Raw genomic sequence first — 15,693 nt, forward strand, 5'->3', positions numbered from 1 at the left:
TGAACGACGTTTTCGCGTCGAAAAGTGCTTTTCCTGACGATTTGAGCGCTTTTACGCATCGACATCGTCGTTTTTCCGATAGGGGGAATATTTGATACGATAACGACTTTTCTCGCGCTGAACGACGTTTTCGCGTCGAAAAGTGCTTTTCCTGGCGATTTGAGCGCTTTTACGCATCGACATCGTCATTTTTCCGATAGGGGGAATATTTGATACGAAAACGTCTTTTCTCGCGCTGAACGACGTTTTCGCGTCGAAAAGTGCTTTTCCTGACGATTTGAGCGCTTTTACGCATCGACATTGTCTTTTTTCCGATAGGGGGAATATTTGATACGAAAACGTTTTTTCTCGCGCTGAACGACGTTTTCGGGTCAAAAAGTGCTTTTCCTGACGATTTGAGCCCTTTCACGCATCGACATTTTCGTTTTTCCGATAGGGGGAATATTTGATACGAAAACGTCTTTTCTCGCGCTGAACGACGTTTTTGCGTCGAAAAGTGCTTTTCCTGACGATTTAAGCGCTTTTAACGCATCGACATTTTCGTTTTTCCGATAGGGGGAATATTTGATACGAAAACGTCTTTTCTCGCGCTGAACGACGTTTTCGCGTCGAAAAGTGATTTTCCTGACGATTTGAGCGCTTTTACGCATCGACATTGTCTTTTTTTCCGATAGGGGGAATATTTGATACGAAAACGTTTTTTCTCGCGCTGAACGACGTTTTCGGGTCGAAAAGTGCTCTTCCTGACGATTTGAGCGCTTTTACGCATCGACATTTTGGTTTTTTCGATAGGGGGAATATTTGATACGAAAACGTCTTTTCTCGCGCTGAACGACGTTTTCGGGGCAAAAAGTGCTTTTCCTGACGATTTGAGCCCTTTTACGCATCGACATTTTCGTTTTTCCGGTAGGGGAAATATTTGATACGAAAACGTCTTTTCTCGCGCTGAACGACGTTTTCGGGTCGAAAAGTGCTTTTCCTGACGATTTGAGCGCTTTTACGCATCGACATTTTCGTTTTTCCGATAGGGGGAATATTTGATACGAAAACGTCTTTTCTCGCGCTGAACGACGTTTTCGCGTCGAAAAGTGCTTTTCCTGACGATTTGAGCGCTTTTACGCATCGACATTGTCGTTTTTCCGATAGGGGGAATATTTGATACGAAAACGTCTTTTCTCGCGCTGAACGACGTTTTCGGGTCGAAAAGTGCTTTTCCTGACGATTTGAGCGCTTTTACGCATCGACATTTTCGTTTTTCCGATAGGGGGAATATTTGATACGAAAACGTTTTTTCTCGCGCTGAACAACGTTTTCGGGTCGAAAAGTGCTTTTCCTGACGTTTTGAGCGCTTTTACGCATCGATTTTTTCGTTTTTCCGATAGGGGGAATATTTGATACGAAAACGTCTTTTCTCACGCTGAACGACGTTTTCGCGTCGAAAAGTGCTTTTCCTGGCGATTTGAGCGCTTTTACGCATCGACATTGTCCTTTTTCCGATAGGGGGAATATTTGATACGTAAACGTCTTTTCTCGCGCTGAACGACGTTTTCGCGTCGAAAAGTGATTTTCCTGACGATTTGAGCGCTTTTACGCATCGACATTTTCGTTTTTCCGATAGGGGGAATATTTGATACGAAAACGTCTTTTCTCGCGCTGAACGACGTTTTCGCGTCGAAAAGTGATTTTCCAGACGATTTGAGCGCTTTTACGCATCGACATTGTCTTTTTTTCCGATAGGGGGAATATTTGATACGAAAACGTTTTTTCTCGCGCTGAACGACGTTTTCGGGTCGAAAAGTGCTCTTCCTGACGATTTGAGCGCTTTTACGCATCGACATTTTGGTTTTTTCGATAGGGGGAATATTTGATACGAAAACGTCTTTTCTCGCGCTGAACGACGTTTTCGGGTCGAAAAGTGCTCTTCCTGACGATTTGAGCGCTTTTACGCATCGACATTGTGTTTTTTTCCGATAGGGGGAATATTTGATACGAAAACGTTTTTTCTCGCGCTGAACGACGTTTTCGGGTCGAAAAGTGCTCTTCCTGACGATTTGAGCGCTTTTACGCATCGACATTTTGGTTTTATCGATAGGGGGAATATTTGATACGAAAACGTCTTTTCTCGCGCTGAACGACGTTTTCGCGTCGAAAAGTGCTTTTCCTGACGATTTGAGCGCTTTTACGCATCGACATTGTCGTTTTTCCGATAGGGGGAATATTTGATACGAAAACGTCTTTTCTCGCGCTGAACGACGTTTTCGCGTCGAAAAGTGCTTTTCCTGAGGATTTGAGCGCTTTTACGCATCGACATTGTCTTTTTTCCGGTAGGGGGAATATTTGATACGAAACGTCTATTCTCGCGCTGAACGACGTTTTCGCGTCGAAAAGTGCTTTTCCTGACGATTTGAGCGCTTTTACGCATCGATATTGTCGTTTTTCCGATAGGGGGAATATTTGATACGAAAACATCTTTTCTCGCGCTGAACGACGTTTTCGCGTCGAAAAGTGATTTTCCTGACGATTTGAGCGCTTTTACGCATCGACATTGTCGTTTTTCCGATAGGGGGAATATTTGATACGAAAACATCTTTTCTCGTGCTGAACGACGTTTTCGCGTCGAAAAGTGCTTTTCCTGACGATTTGAGCGCTTTTACGCATCGACATCGTCGTTTTTCCGATAGGGGGAATATTTGATACGATAACGACTTTTCTCGCGCTGAACGACGTTTTCGCGTCGAAAAGTGCTTTTCCTGGCGATTTGAGCGCTTTTACGCATCGACATCGTCATTTTTCCGATAGGGGGAATATTTGATACGAAAACGTCTTTTCTCGCGCTGAACGACGTTTTCGCGTCGAAAAGTGCTTTTCCTGACGATTTGAGCGCTTTTACGCATCGACATTGTCTTTTTTCCGATAGGGGGAATATTTGATACGAAAACGTTTTTTCTCGCGCTGAACGACGTTTTCGGGTCAAAAAGTGCTTTTCCTGACGATTTGAGCCCTTTCACGCATCGACATTTTCGTTTTTCCGATAGGGGGAATATTTGATACGAAAACGTCTTTTCTCGCGCTGAACGACGTTTTTGCGTCGAAAAGTGCTTTTCCTGACGATTTAAGCGCTTTTAACGCATCGACATTTTCGTTTTTCCGATAGGGGGAATATTTGATACGAAAACGTCTTTTCTCGCGCTGAACGACGTTTTCGCGTCGAAAAGTGATTTTCCTGACGATTTGAGCGCTTTTACGCATCGACATTGTCTTTTTTTCCGATAGGGGGAATATTTGATACGAAAACGTTTTTTCTCGCGCTGAACGACGTTTTCGGGTCGAAAAGTGCTCTTCCTGACGATTTGAGCGCTTTTACGCATCGACATTTTGGTTTTTTCGATAGGGGGAATATTTTATACGAAAACGTCTTTTCTCGCGCTGAACGACGTTTTCGGGGCAAAAAGTGCTTTTCCTGACGATTTGAGCCCTTTTACGCATCGACATTTTCGTTTTTCCGGTAGGGGGAATATTTGATACGAAAACGTCTTTTCTCGCGCTGAACGACGTTTTCGGGTCGAAAAGTGCTTTTCCTGACGATTTGAGCGCTTTTACGCATCGACATTTTCGTTTTTCCGATAGGGGGAATATTTGATACGAAAACGTCTTTTCTCGCGCTGAACGACGTTTTCGCGTCGAAAAGTGCTTTTCCTGACGATTTGAGCGCTTTTACGCATCGACATTGTCGTTTTTCCGATAGGGGGAATATTTGATACGAAAACGTCTTTTCTCGCGCTGAACGACGTTTTCGGGTCGAAAAGTGCTTTTCCTGACGATTTGAGCGCTTTTACGCATCGACATTTTCGTTTTTCCGATAGGGGGAATATTTGATACGAAAACGTTTTTTCTCGCGCTGAACAACGTTTTCGGGTCGAAAAGTGCTTTTCCTGACGTTTTGAGCGCTTTTACGCATCGATTTTTTCGTTTTTCCGATAGGGGGAATATTTGATACGAAAACGTCTTTTCTCACGCTGAACGACGTTTTCGCGTCGAAAAGTGCTTTTCCTGGCGATTTGAGCGCTTTTACGCATCGACATTGTCCTTTTTCCGATAGGGGGAATATTTGATACGTAAACGTCTTTTCTCGCGCTGAACGACGTTTTCGCGTCGAAAAGTGCTTTTCCTGACGATTTGAGCGCTTTTACGCATTGACATTTTCGTGTTTCCGATAGGGGGAATATTTGATACGAAAACGTCTTTTCTCGCGCTGAACGACGTTTTCGCGTCAAAAAGTGCTTTTCCTGACGATTTGAGCCCTTTCACGCATCGACATTTTCGTTTTTCCGATAGGGGGAATATTTGAAACGAAAACGTCTTTTCTCGCGCTGAACGACGTTTTCGCGTCTAAAAGTGCTTTTCCTGACGATTTGAGCGCTTTTACGCATCGACATTGTCGTTTTTCCGATTGGGGGAATATTTGATACGAAAACGTCTTTCCTCACGCTGAACGACGTTTTCGCGTCGAAAAGTGCTTTTCCTGGCGATTTGAGCGCTTTTACGCATCGACATTGTCCTTTTTCCGATAGGGGGAATATTTGATACGTAAAAGTCTTTTCTCGCGCTGAACGACGTTTTCGCGTCGAAAAGTGCTTTTCCTGACGATTTGAGCGCTTTTACGCATCGACATTTTCGTGTTTCCGATAGGGGGAATATTTGATACGAAAACGTCTTTTCTCGCGCTGAACGACGTTTTCGCGTCGAAAAGTGCTTTTCCTGACGATTTGAGCCATTTCACGCATCGACATTTTCGTTTTTCCGATAGGGGGAATATTTGAAACGAAAACGTCTTTTCTCGCGCTGAACGACGTTTTCGCGTCTAAAAGTGCTTTTCCTGACGATTTGAGCGCTTTTACGCATCGACATTGTCGTTTTTCCGATTGGGGGAATATTTGATACGAAAACGTCTTTTCTCGCGCTGAACGACGTTTTCGCGTCGAAAAGTGCTTTTCCTGAGGATTTGAGCGCTTTTACGCATCGACATTGTCTTTTTTTCCGGTAGGGGGAATATTTGATACGAAAACGTCTATTCTCGCGCTGAACGACGTTTTCGCGTCGAAAAGTGATTTTCCTGACGATTTGAGCGCTTTTACGCATCGACATTGTCGTTTTTCCGATAGGGGGAATATTTGATACGAAAACGTTTTTTCTCGCGCTGAACGACGTTTTCGGGTCGAAAAGTGCTCTTCCTGACGATTTGAGCGCTTTTACGCATCGACATTTTGGTTTTTTCGATAGGGGGAATATTTGATACGAAAACGTCTTTTCTCGCGCTGAACGACGTTTTCGGGTCGAAAAGTGCTCTTCCTGACGATTTGAGCGCTTTTACGCATCGACATTGTGTTTTTTTCCGATAGGGGGAATATTTGATACGAAAACGTTTTTTCTCGCGCTGAACGACGTTTTCGGGTCGAAAAGTGCTCTTCCTGACGATTTGAGCGCTTTTACGCATCGACATTTTGGTTTTATCGATAGGGGGAATATTTGATACGAAAACGTCTTTTCTCGCGCTGAACGACGTTTTCGCGTCGAAAAGTGCTTTTCCTGACGATTTGAGCGCTTTTACGCATCGACATTGTCGTTTTTCCGATAGGGGGAATATTTGATACGAAAACGTCTTTTCTCGCGCTGAACGACGTTTTCGCGTCGAAAAGTGCTTTTCCTGAGGATTTGAGCGCTTTTACGCATCGACATTGTCTTTTTTCCGGTAGGGGGAATATTTGATACGAAACGTCTATTCTCGCGCTGAACGACGTTTTCGCGTCGAAAAGTGCTTTTCCTGACGATTTGAGCGCTTTTACGCATCGATATTGTCGTTTTTCCGATAGGGGGAATATTTGATACGAAAACATCTTTTCTCGCGCTGAACGACGTTTTCGCGTCGAAAAGTGATTTTCCTGACGATTTGAGCGCTTTTACGCATCGACATTGTCGTTTTTCCGATAGGGGGAATATTTGATACGAAAACATCTTTTCTCGTGCTGAACGACGTTTTCGCGTCGAAAAGTGCTTTTCCTGACGATTTGAGCGCTTTTACGCATCGACATCGTCGTTTTTCCGATAGGGGGAATATTTGATACGATAACGACTTTTCTCGCGCTGAACGACGTTTTCGCGTCGAAAAGTGCTTTTCCTGGCGATTTGAGCGCTTTTACGCATCGACATCGTCATTTTTCCGATAGGGGGAATATTTGATACGAAAACGTCTTTTCTCGCGCTGAACGACGTTTTCGCGTCGAAAAGTGCTTTTCCTGACGATTTGAGCGCTTTTACGCATCGACATTGTCTTTTTTCCGATAGGGGGAATATTTGATACGAAAACGTTTTTTCTCGCGCTGAACGACGTTTTCGGGTCAAAAAGTGCTTTTCCTGACGATTTGAGCCCTTTCACGCATCGACATTTTCGTTTTTCCGATAGGGGGAATATTTGATACGAAAACGTCTTTTCTCGCGCTGAACGACGTTTTTGCGTCGAAAAGTGCTTTTCCTGACGATTTAAGCGCTTTTAACGCATCGACATTTTCGTTTTTCCGATAGGAGGAATATTTGATACGAAAACGTCTTTTCTCGCGCTGAACGACGTTTTCGCGTCGAAAAGTGATTTTCCTGACGATTTGAGCGCTTTTACGCATCGACATTGTCTTTTTTTCCGATAGGGGGAATATTTGATACGAAAACGTTTTTTCTCGCGCTGAACGACGTTTTCGGGTCGAAAAGTGCTCTTCCTGACGATTTGAGCGCTTTTACGCATCGACATTTTGGTTTTTTCGATAGGGGGAATATTTTATACGAAAACGTCTTTTCTCGCGCTGAACGACGTTTTCGGGGCAAAAAGTGCTTTTCCTGACGATTTGAGCCCTTTTACGCATCGACATTTTCGTTTTTCCGGTAGGGGGAATATTTGATACGAAAACGTCTTTTCTCGCGCTGAACGACGTTTTCGGGTCGAAAAGTGCTTTTCCTGACGATTTGAGCGCTTTTACGCATCGACATTTTCGTTTTTCCGATAGGGGGAATATTTGATACGAAAACGTCTTTTCTCGCGCTGAACGACGTTTTCGCGTCGAAAAGTGCTTTTCCTGACGATTTGAGCGCTTTTACGCATCGACATTGTCGTTTTTCCGATAGGGGGAATATTTGATACGAAAACGTCTTTTCTCGCGCTGAACGACGTTTTCGGGTCGAAAAGTGCTTTTCCTGACGATTTGAGCGCTTTTACGCATCGACATTTTCGTTTTTCCGATAGGGGGAATATTTGATACGAAAACGTTTTTTCTCGCGCTGAACAACGTTTTCGGGTCGAAAAGTGCTTTTCCTGACGTTTTGAGCGCTTTTACGCATCGATTTTTTCGTTTTTCCGATAGGGGGAATATTTGATACGAAAACGTCTTTTCTCACGCTGAACGACGTTTTCGCGTCGAAAAGTGCTTTTCCTGGCGATTTGAGCGCTTTTACGCATCGACATTGTCCTTTTTCCGATAGGGGGAATATTTGATACGTAAACGTCTTTTCTCGCGCTGAACGACGTTTTCGCGTCGAAAAGTGCTTTTCCTGACGATTTGAGCGCTTTTACGCATTGACATTTTCGTGTTTCCGATAGGGGGAATATTTGATACGAAAACGTCTTTTCTCGCGCTGAACGACGTTTTCGCGTCAAAAAGTGCTTTTCCTGACGATTTGAGCCCTTTCACGCATCGACATTTTCGTTTTTCCGATAGGGGGAATATTTGAAACGAAAACGTCTTTTCTCGCGCTGAACGACGTTTTCGCGTCTAAAAGTGCTTTTCCTGACGATTTGAGCGCTTTTACGCATCGACATTGTCGTTTTTCCGATTGGGGGAATATTTGATACGAAAACGTCTTTCCTCACGCTGAACGACGTTTTCGCGTCGAAAAGTGCTTTTCCTGGCGATTTGAGCGCTTTTACGCATCGACATTGTCCTTTTTCCGATAGGGGGAATATTTGATACGTAAAAGTCTTTTCTCGCGCTGAACGACGTTTTCGCGTCGAAAAGTGCTTTTCCTGACGATTTGAGCGCTTTTACGCATCGACATTTTCGTGTTTCCGATAGGGGGAATATTTGATACGAAAACGTCTTTTCTCGCGCTGAACGACGTTTTCGCGTCGAAAAGTGCTTTTCCTGACGATTTGAGCCCTTTCACGCATCGACATTTTCGTTTTTCCGATAGGGGGAATATTTGAAACGAAAACGTCTTTTCTCGCGCTGAACGACGTTTTCGCGTCTAAAAGTGCTTTTCCTGACGATTTGAGCGCTTTTACGCATCGACATTGTCGTTTTTCCGATTGGGGGAATATTTGATACGAAAACGTCTTTTCTCGCGCTGAACGACGTTTTCGCGTCGAAAAGTGCTTTTCCTGAGGATTTGAGCGCTTTTACGCATCGACATTGTCTTTTTTTCCGGTAGGGGGAATATTTGATACGAAAACGTCTATTCTCGCGCTGAACGACGTTTTCGCGTCGAAAAGTGATTTTCCTGACGATTTGAGCGCTTTTACGCATCGACATTGTCGTTTTTCCGATAGGGGGAATATTTGATACGAAAACATCTTTTCTCGCGCTGAACGACGTTTTCGCGTCGAAAAGTGCTTTTCCTGAGGATTTGAGCGCTTTTACGCATCGACATTGTCTTTTTTCCGATAGGGGGAATATTTGATACGAAAACGTTTTTTCTCGCGCTGAACGACGTTTTCGGGTCGAAAGTGCTTTTCCTGACGATTTGAGCCCTTTCACGCATCGACATTTTCGTTTTTCCGATAGGGGGAATATTTGATACGAAAACGTCTTTTCTCGCGCTGAACGACGTTTTCGGGGGAAATGTGCTTTTCCCGTCGATTTGAGTAATTTTGAATATCGACTTTTTCATTTTTTCGTTGGAATCAATAATCGACGAGCAAACGTCTTATCTCGCGCTAAAGGAAGTTTTCGGGACGAAATGTGCTTTTCCCGTCGATTTGAGCGTTTTGCGCATCGACATTTACATTTTTCCGATAAAACGAAAAGTCAACGACCAAACGTCTTTTCTCGCGCTAAACGATATTTTCGGGCCGAAATGTGCTTTTCCCGTCGATTTGAGCGCTTTTTCGCATCGACTTTTTCATTTTTCCGATAAAACGAAAAGTCGACGAGCAAACGTCTTTTCTCGCGCTAAACGACGTTTTCGGGCAGAAATGTGCTTTTCCCGTCGATTTGAGCGTTTTGCGCATCGACATTTACATTTTTCCGATAAAACGAAAAGTCGACGACCAAACGTCTTTTCTCGCGCTAAACGATGTTTTCGGGCCGAAATGTGCTTTTCCCGTCGATTTGAGCGCTTTTGCGCATCGACTTTTTCATTTTTCCGATAAAACGAAAAGTCGACGAGCAAACGTCTTTTCTCGCGCTAAACGACGTTTTCGGGCAGAAATGTGCTTTTCCCGTCGATTTGAGTGCTTCTGCGTATCGACAATTTTATTTTTCGGATGAAACGAAATATCGACGACCAAACGTCTTTTCTCGCGCTGAACGACGCTTTCGGGCCGAAATGTGCTTTTCCAGTCGATTTGAGTGATTTTGAATGTCGACTTTTGTCGAGAACAGGATGTTTATGTAAATATGTCAGTAACCATATAGTTTTCACTCCCCCTTAGCCTATGTAGCGAATCATCATATATATTAGCATGCGCATGTGCAGTCGGGACAGGTGGTTAGCCTGTGTGTGACCGAAATAAACGAGTATCTTATGATCTGTAGACTGAACCCGTCGTGTTTTTAGTCTTTCTCTTCTTTTATCTCCGAACCTGGTCTTCTTTGTGACTCGCAACGCCACATTGGTGCCGTGACCAGGATCAGCCGAATGGAGGATACTCACCACTATACCGGTCGACAATCACACGAACTGCAATCAGGCAGAAAGTTGATGATCTCGTCGTGAAATCGTCAACAATCGTCGAAGATTTTCGAACGACCGAAGACGATGTAGATTTACTAAATATCTACATCGAGCAGATCACAGAAAAGTTAAGTCGACTAGAGAAGCTAGACTCGACGATCGAGGACCTAACTCCTTTAACGCATCTTTCAGACACGATTCAAGAAGCAGAGGACTTCAGATCTAGCGTCATCGAAAAACGCGGCCGAATAATCCGATTTGTAGAAAAGGCGAAGCACACAACGCAACCTCATAATTCTTCGATGAATAATTCCGGTGCATCTGCGACGCCATTTCGCCCGAACAAGGTAAATCTACCTAAACTTACGCTCGCCAAATTCGACGGCGATTTACTCAAATGGCAGGAATTCATAGACGGATTCAATTCAGCGGTCAACGACGACCCGAATCTCGACGACGTCGTTAAGTTCCAATACTTACGCGCACAACTTAACGGCGAAGCTTAGAGAACGATCGAGGGTCTGGCCCTCACCGCGTCGAATTATGCGAACGCACTTCAAGTACTGATAAAAAGGTATGGGCAACCGCAAATCATTATCAGTGCATATATGCGAGCGTTATGGGAACTTTTGCGACCGACAGAAGACATGCAGAGTCTGATGGAATTTTCGGACAAACTGGAAACATATATCCGAGGACTAAGTGCGCTCGGAAAAAACGAAGATAGCTACGGAGATTTGTTGACTCCGATTATCTTAGATAAACTGCCTGGGATGATACGACGACAGATAACGAGGGATAATAACGGCGCGAATTGGAATCTCCAGTCGTTGCGAGATGCCCTTTCGAGAGAGATAACAGCGTTCCAGGCAGGAGTTTCAGTGTACCCAGAAACTGCTCACCTGGGTACCACGTCAGCGTTCCACGTGGGCAATGCGATCAAGAGAAAACCATTAAAATGTACATTTTGTAAAGGGACACATTTCGCGTCAGATTGTGTTCTTGTAACCGAACCAGAGAAACGCCTGGATATCGTTAAACGAGATAAACTTTGTTTTAATTGCATGGGCACTCATCGTTCTCGGGACTGTAAATCCAAGAACACATGTAAAAAGTGCAGAGGGAAACATCACACGTTACTATGTGGTTCCTCCCTTACAGAAACGCGCGAGATTTCTACGAAAGATCGACCACAAAACGGAAGCAGAAGCGATTCTCACGATATAAAAACTGTTCATCAAACGTATGCCGGCGCCCAACAACCACGACCAGATGGGCCCATACTTCTTAAAACAGCTGTGGCGGAGATTTTTTCGCCATCAACTTCCGCTAATAACCGCTCGAATGGTCGTAAGATAAACATTTTACTGGACGAAGGCAGCCATAGATCGTTTATCACGACGCGAATTTCTGTCAGCTTAAATCTCCCACATCTGGGCCAAGAGGAAATCAATCTAGCGACGTTCGGAGAACAACTGGCCGGTCGGCGATTACTTCAAAGAACGAACTTTAACATCGCGTCATCAGAGGGTTCACCGATACTAATTGAAGCCCTCGTGATACCGACCATCTCCACGCCAATCAGCAATCTTGTAAACAATAAAGTTTTGGATCTTCCGCATCTGCGAAACCTAACTCTAGCGGAACAGCCATCATCAATAACCGGCGACTTTGATATCGATGTATTAATTGGCGCCGATTACTACTGGTCTATAGTCGGCGATAATACCGTGAAGGGCTACGGCCCGACTGCCGTTTCATCACGTATAGGGTATCTCTTATCAGGGCCCATACCGAGCCACACCTTACTCACCGGAGTAAGGAATTCAACCGTTCTCAACGTATCTTGTGTGAGAAATATGGATCTCAATTCGCACCGCGGAGAGGAAGTCTCATTACAATCGTTTTGGGACTTAGAAACGATCGGCATCAAAGATGACGCTTCTTTGATAAAAAACCGTGGACTTGCTTATTCGGACTATATTAAAACCCATCTAACTGTTGATAGCGATGGACGCTATACTGCGAAACTACCTTGGAAAGAAAGCCACGCCCCCTTGCCGGACAACAGACACGTGGCCGAAGCACGGACTCGCAGTATGATACGCCGTTTATCCGCAGAAATGAGAACCGTATACGATGCAATAATTGAAGAACAACTGTCGCGTGATTTCATAGAGGATGTAACACATGACATCTCTAGTATCGGACACTATTTACCCCACCGAGGAGTAAAAAAGGACTCTACTACCACGCCCCTCAGAATCGTTTTCGACTGCAGTTGTAGAGTCGGAAGCGAACCGTCGTTGAATGATTGCTTGGAAACTGGACCCCCGCTCCTAAACGATTTGGTATCTATATTGTTGCGATTTCGATTGTACTCTACGGGAATATCCACCGATATCGAAAAGGCATTTTTACAAATAAGACTCCACGAACACGATCGGAAGTATACCAAATTCTTGTGGTTAACCGACCCGAATGATCCAGAAAGCGATTTCAAAGTACTTCAGTTTAAAAGTATCCTGTTCGGAGCGGTCTCGAGCCCGTTTGTCCTTAATGCCACAGTCAAATCCCACTTAGCCAATTACGATTGCGAAACCGCGGGGAAATTGGCCGAAAACATATACGTGGATAATATCGTCACTGGAGTAACATCTGAGGACAAAGCGATAAACTTTTATGCACAATCAAACGAAATAATGAATTCTGCAGGCTTGGCCCTCAGAGCGTGGGCAACTAATTGCCAGAGACTGCGTAACTTGGCGAGCTCGGATGGAGTAGCCGAGTCGAAACCCATCGCGAACGTCCTCGGGATCCGATGGGACACTCATAACGACACCCTTAGCATCAAGGTAGATGACGGAACGTCCGATCTGGTGACAAAACGGGAGGTAGTTAGCGCGGCGTCGAAGTTATATGATCCGCTTGGTTTTCTGGCCCCCGTACAGGTCAGGGCTAAGATGTACATCCAGGAACTCTGGAAACTTAATCTAGGCTGGGACGACCCAGTAGAGGACGAATCAATGCGAGAAAAATGGTTCTCGATTCGGAATGATTTGTCACGTGCGTCAGAAATTGTGTTATCAAGGAAATACTTAAGTCAACCGCAAACCCAGAATTATGAAATACACGTGTTTGCTGATAGTAGCAAAGCAGCATTTGGAGCTGTGGTTTATTTACGAAACCAGCATGATACATCGTTTGTTATGTCTAAGACACGTGTCGCACCAGTAAAGGAATTAACTATTCCACGACTGGAATTACTTGCTGCTTTGACCGGTTCGAAGCTTATCGATTACGTAACTGAATCGCTCGGTTCCGAAATCGCTATAACCAAAAAAGTGCTTTGGAGCGATAGTCAGATTGTACTTTGTTGGTTGAACTCCGATCGAAAGTTACCAGTATTCGTCAGCAACCGCGTGAAACAGATTAAATCTATCAAAATTGACGAGTACCGTTACTGCCCGACGTCAGATAATCCGGCAGACATACTATCGCGTGGAATCGACTCCGAGAAACTACGGCATTCTAATTTGTGGTGGTTTGGCCCCGAATGGCTGAAACATGGCGACTGGCCCGTGGATAAATTATACGCTGACACTAGTACAGTTAATATCCTCCACATCAACGATCCTCAACCCGGGCAGGTTGAAGACGCGGAGGACGAACGGATTGGTTTGGTAGAAATAATCGACATTGAACGATTCATAGAGTTGGGATCATTATTACGTGTCACCGCTTACGTTTTCTTGTTTGTCGCGAAACTTCAACGCCAGACAGATCGGTCCGCCGCGGATCTGACGCCGAATGATATAGCCCGAGCTAGAACGGCGTGGATTAAAGCTGTGCAAAATGCTAATTATTCGAATGAAATTTTCGTGCTGCAGGGTAATCATGCAAAATCGCGAGCGCCCCTGACAAAACAGCTACGGTTGTTTATTGGCGATGATAGCTTGTTGAGAGTTGGAGGGAGACTCCATAACGCCCCGATTGATTATGGTGCGAAATTCCCAATATTACTACCCCCGAAAGGGCGATTTACCGAGTTAACTGTGATTGATGCTCACGCGAGAGCACTTCATTTGGGTACAGAATCAACGATTAACCGTATTCGACAAACGTATTGGATTCAAAGTATCAGGAAAGTCGTTAAATCTCTGTTGCGAAAATGTTACAATTGCAAAATCATTAGTGGTCAGCCATACCCACTACCGGACCCTGCACCGTTGCAGAAGAGCAGGCTGACAGATGCCCCTCCCTTTACCGTAACGGGAGTGGATTTCACCGGACATTTGTTCGTGAGAGATAACAACAGAGAAGCGAAAGCGTATATAGTCTTGTTTACATGTGCGAACACACGTGCCGTTCATCTCGAGGTTGTTTCTGATATGTCGTGTGCCACATTTCTTCTCGCCTTCCGACGTTTCGCCGCACGTCGATCCTTACCTCAAAAGTTGATAAGTGATAACGGATCGGCATTCGTGGCCGCGGCGGGAGAATTAAAGAAGCTTCTCGATATTCATTCGGTTCGAAAATACATGCTCGAGAAAAATGTTGAATGGGTATTTATACCAAAGGCCGCCCCATGGCATGGTGGCTTTTGGGAACGTTTAGTTGGACTTACGAAACAAGTTCTGAAACGTGTTTTAGTCCGCGCATACATATCGATGTCTGAACTTATTACGCTCGTCGCGGAAATCGAAATGGTGATCAACAACCGCCCGCTTACGTATTTGTCCGATGACGTAACTGACCCAGAACCGCTAACACCATCGCACCTCCTTCACGGACGAGTTATGTCGAATCTACCGCACCTATCTGATACCGATGCTATCAGTGATCCGGAGTATGGTGTTTCGATAAACACACAAAACCTCCAGAAACGCGCACAAAGAGTGATGGAACTCTTCGAACATTTTCGGTCTCGTTGGACCAACGAATACGTTATTGCGCTACGTGAACGACATCTGTCCATGCGAAATAATGGCAGAACAAGCGAGATTCGATCAGGAGACGTTGTACTCGTACACGACGACCAAAAACGTAGAATTAACTGGAAGCTTGCGATCGTAACGAAACTGAACTACGGGAACGACGGCGCAGTTCGTTCAGCAGAAATTAGAATGGGCACTACAAATACTAGCCGACCTATGAATAAACTGTTCCCGCTTGAAATTAACACCGATATGGACTTTAAAGAGCCTGGCCCCGTTATAGCCTCCGATCCGCGACCCGTGCGAAACGCAGCGCGAAAGGCTCGTGCAAAAATCGTCGAATGTTTGAAATAGTTGCATAATAGTTACTATCAATGCCTGAATTTACTATTTAATCGTATTTTGAATTAACGTTTAGTTGTTTATTGATTTCCATAAGCTTTATTTACTTAATCCATTGTAATGATTAGTCATATATCTCTCCGTTCTTACTCTTTATTTGTTTACCTTTGTCGCCCCGGAGAAATGTCGAGAACAGGATGTTTATGTAAATATGTCAGTAACCATATAGTGTTCACTCCCCCTTAGCCTATGTAGCGAATCATCATATATATTAGCATGCGCATGTGCAGTCGGGACAGGTGGTTAGCCTGTGTGTGACCGAAATAAACGAGTATCTTATGATCTGTAGACTGAACCCGTCGTGTTTTTAGTCTTTCTCTTCTTTTATCTCCGAACCTGGTCTTCTTTGTGACTCGCAACGCCACAACTTTTTCATTTTTTCGATGGAACCAATAATCGACGAGCAAACGTCTTTTCTCGC

At 44.5% G+C, this 15,693-nt stretch overlaps 1 protein-coding gene across 1 annotated transcript; it reads left to right on the top strand.

Annotated features, from left to right (window-relative positions):
* The first annotated feature begins 10,541 nt into the window (after positions 1-10,541).
* On the top strand, positions 10,542-15,224 carry LOC141905233 (uncharacterized). Its single transcript, XM_074794084.1, has one exon. It carries the CDS (start codon positions 10,542-10,544, stop codon positions 15,222-15,224), a length of 4,683 nt encoding a protein of 1,560 aa, XP_074650185.1.
* Positions 15,225-15,693: the final 469 nt, after the last annotated feature.

Source organism: Tubulanus polymorphus, chromosome 1, assembly GCF_964204645.1.
Source record: "Tubulanus polymorphus chromosome 1, tnTubPoly1.2, whole genome shotgun sequence".
In the NCBI taxonomy this organism is placed as follows: domain Eukaryota; kingdom Metazoa; phylum Nemertea; class Palaeonemertea; order Tubulaniformes; family Tubulanidae; genus Tubulanus; species Tubulanus polymorphus.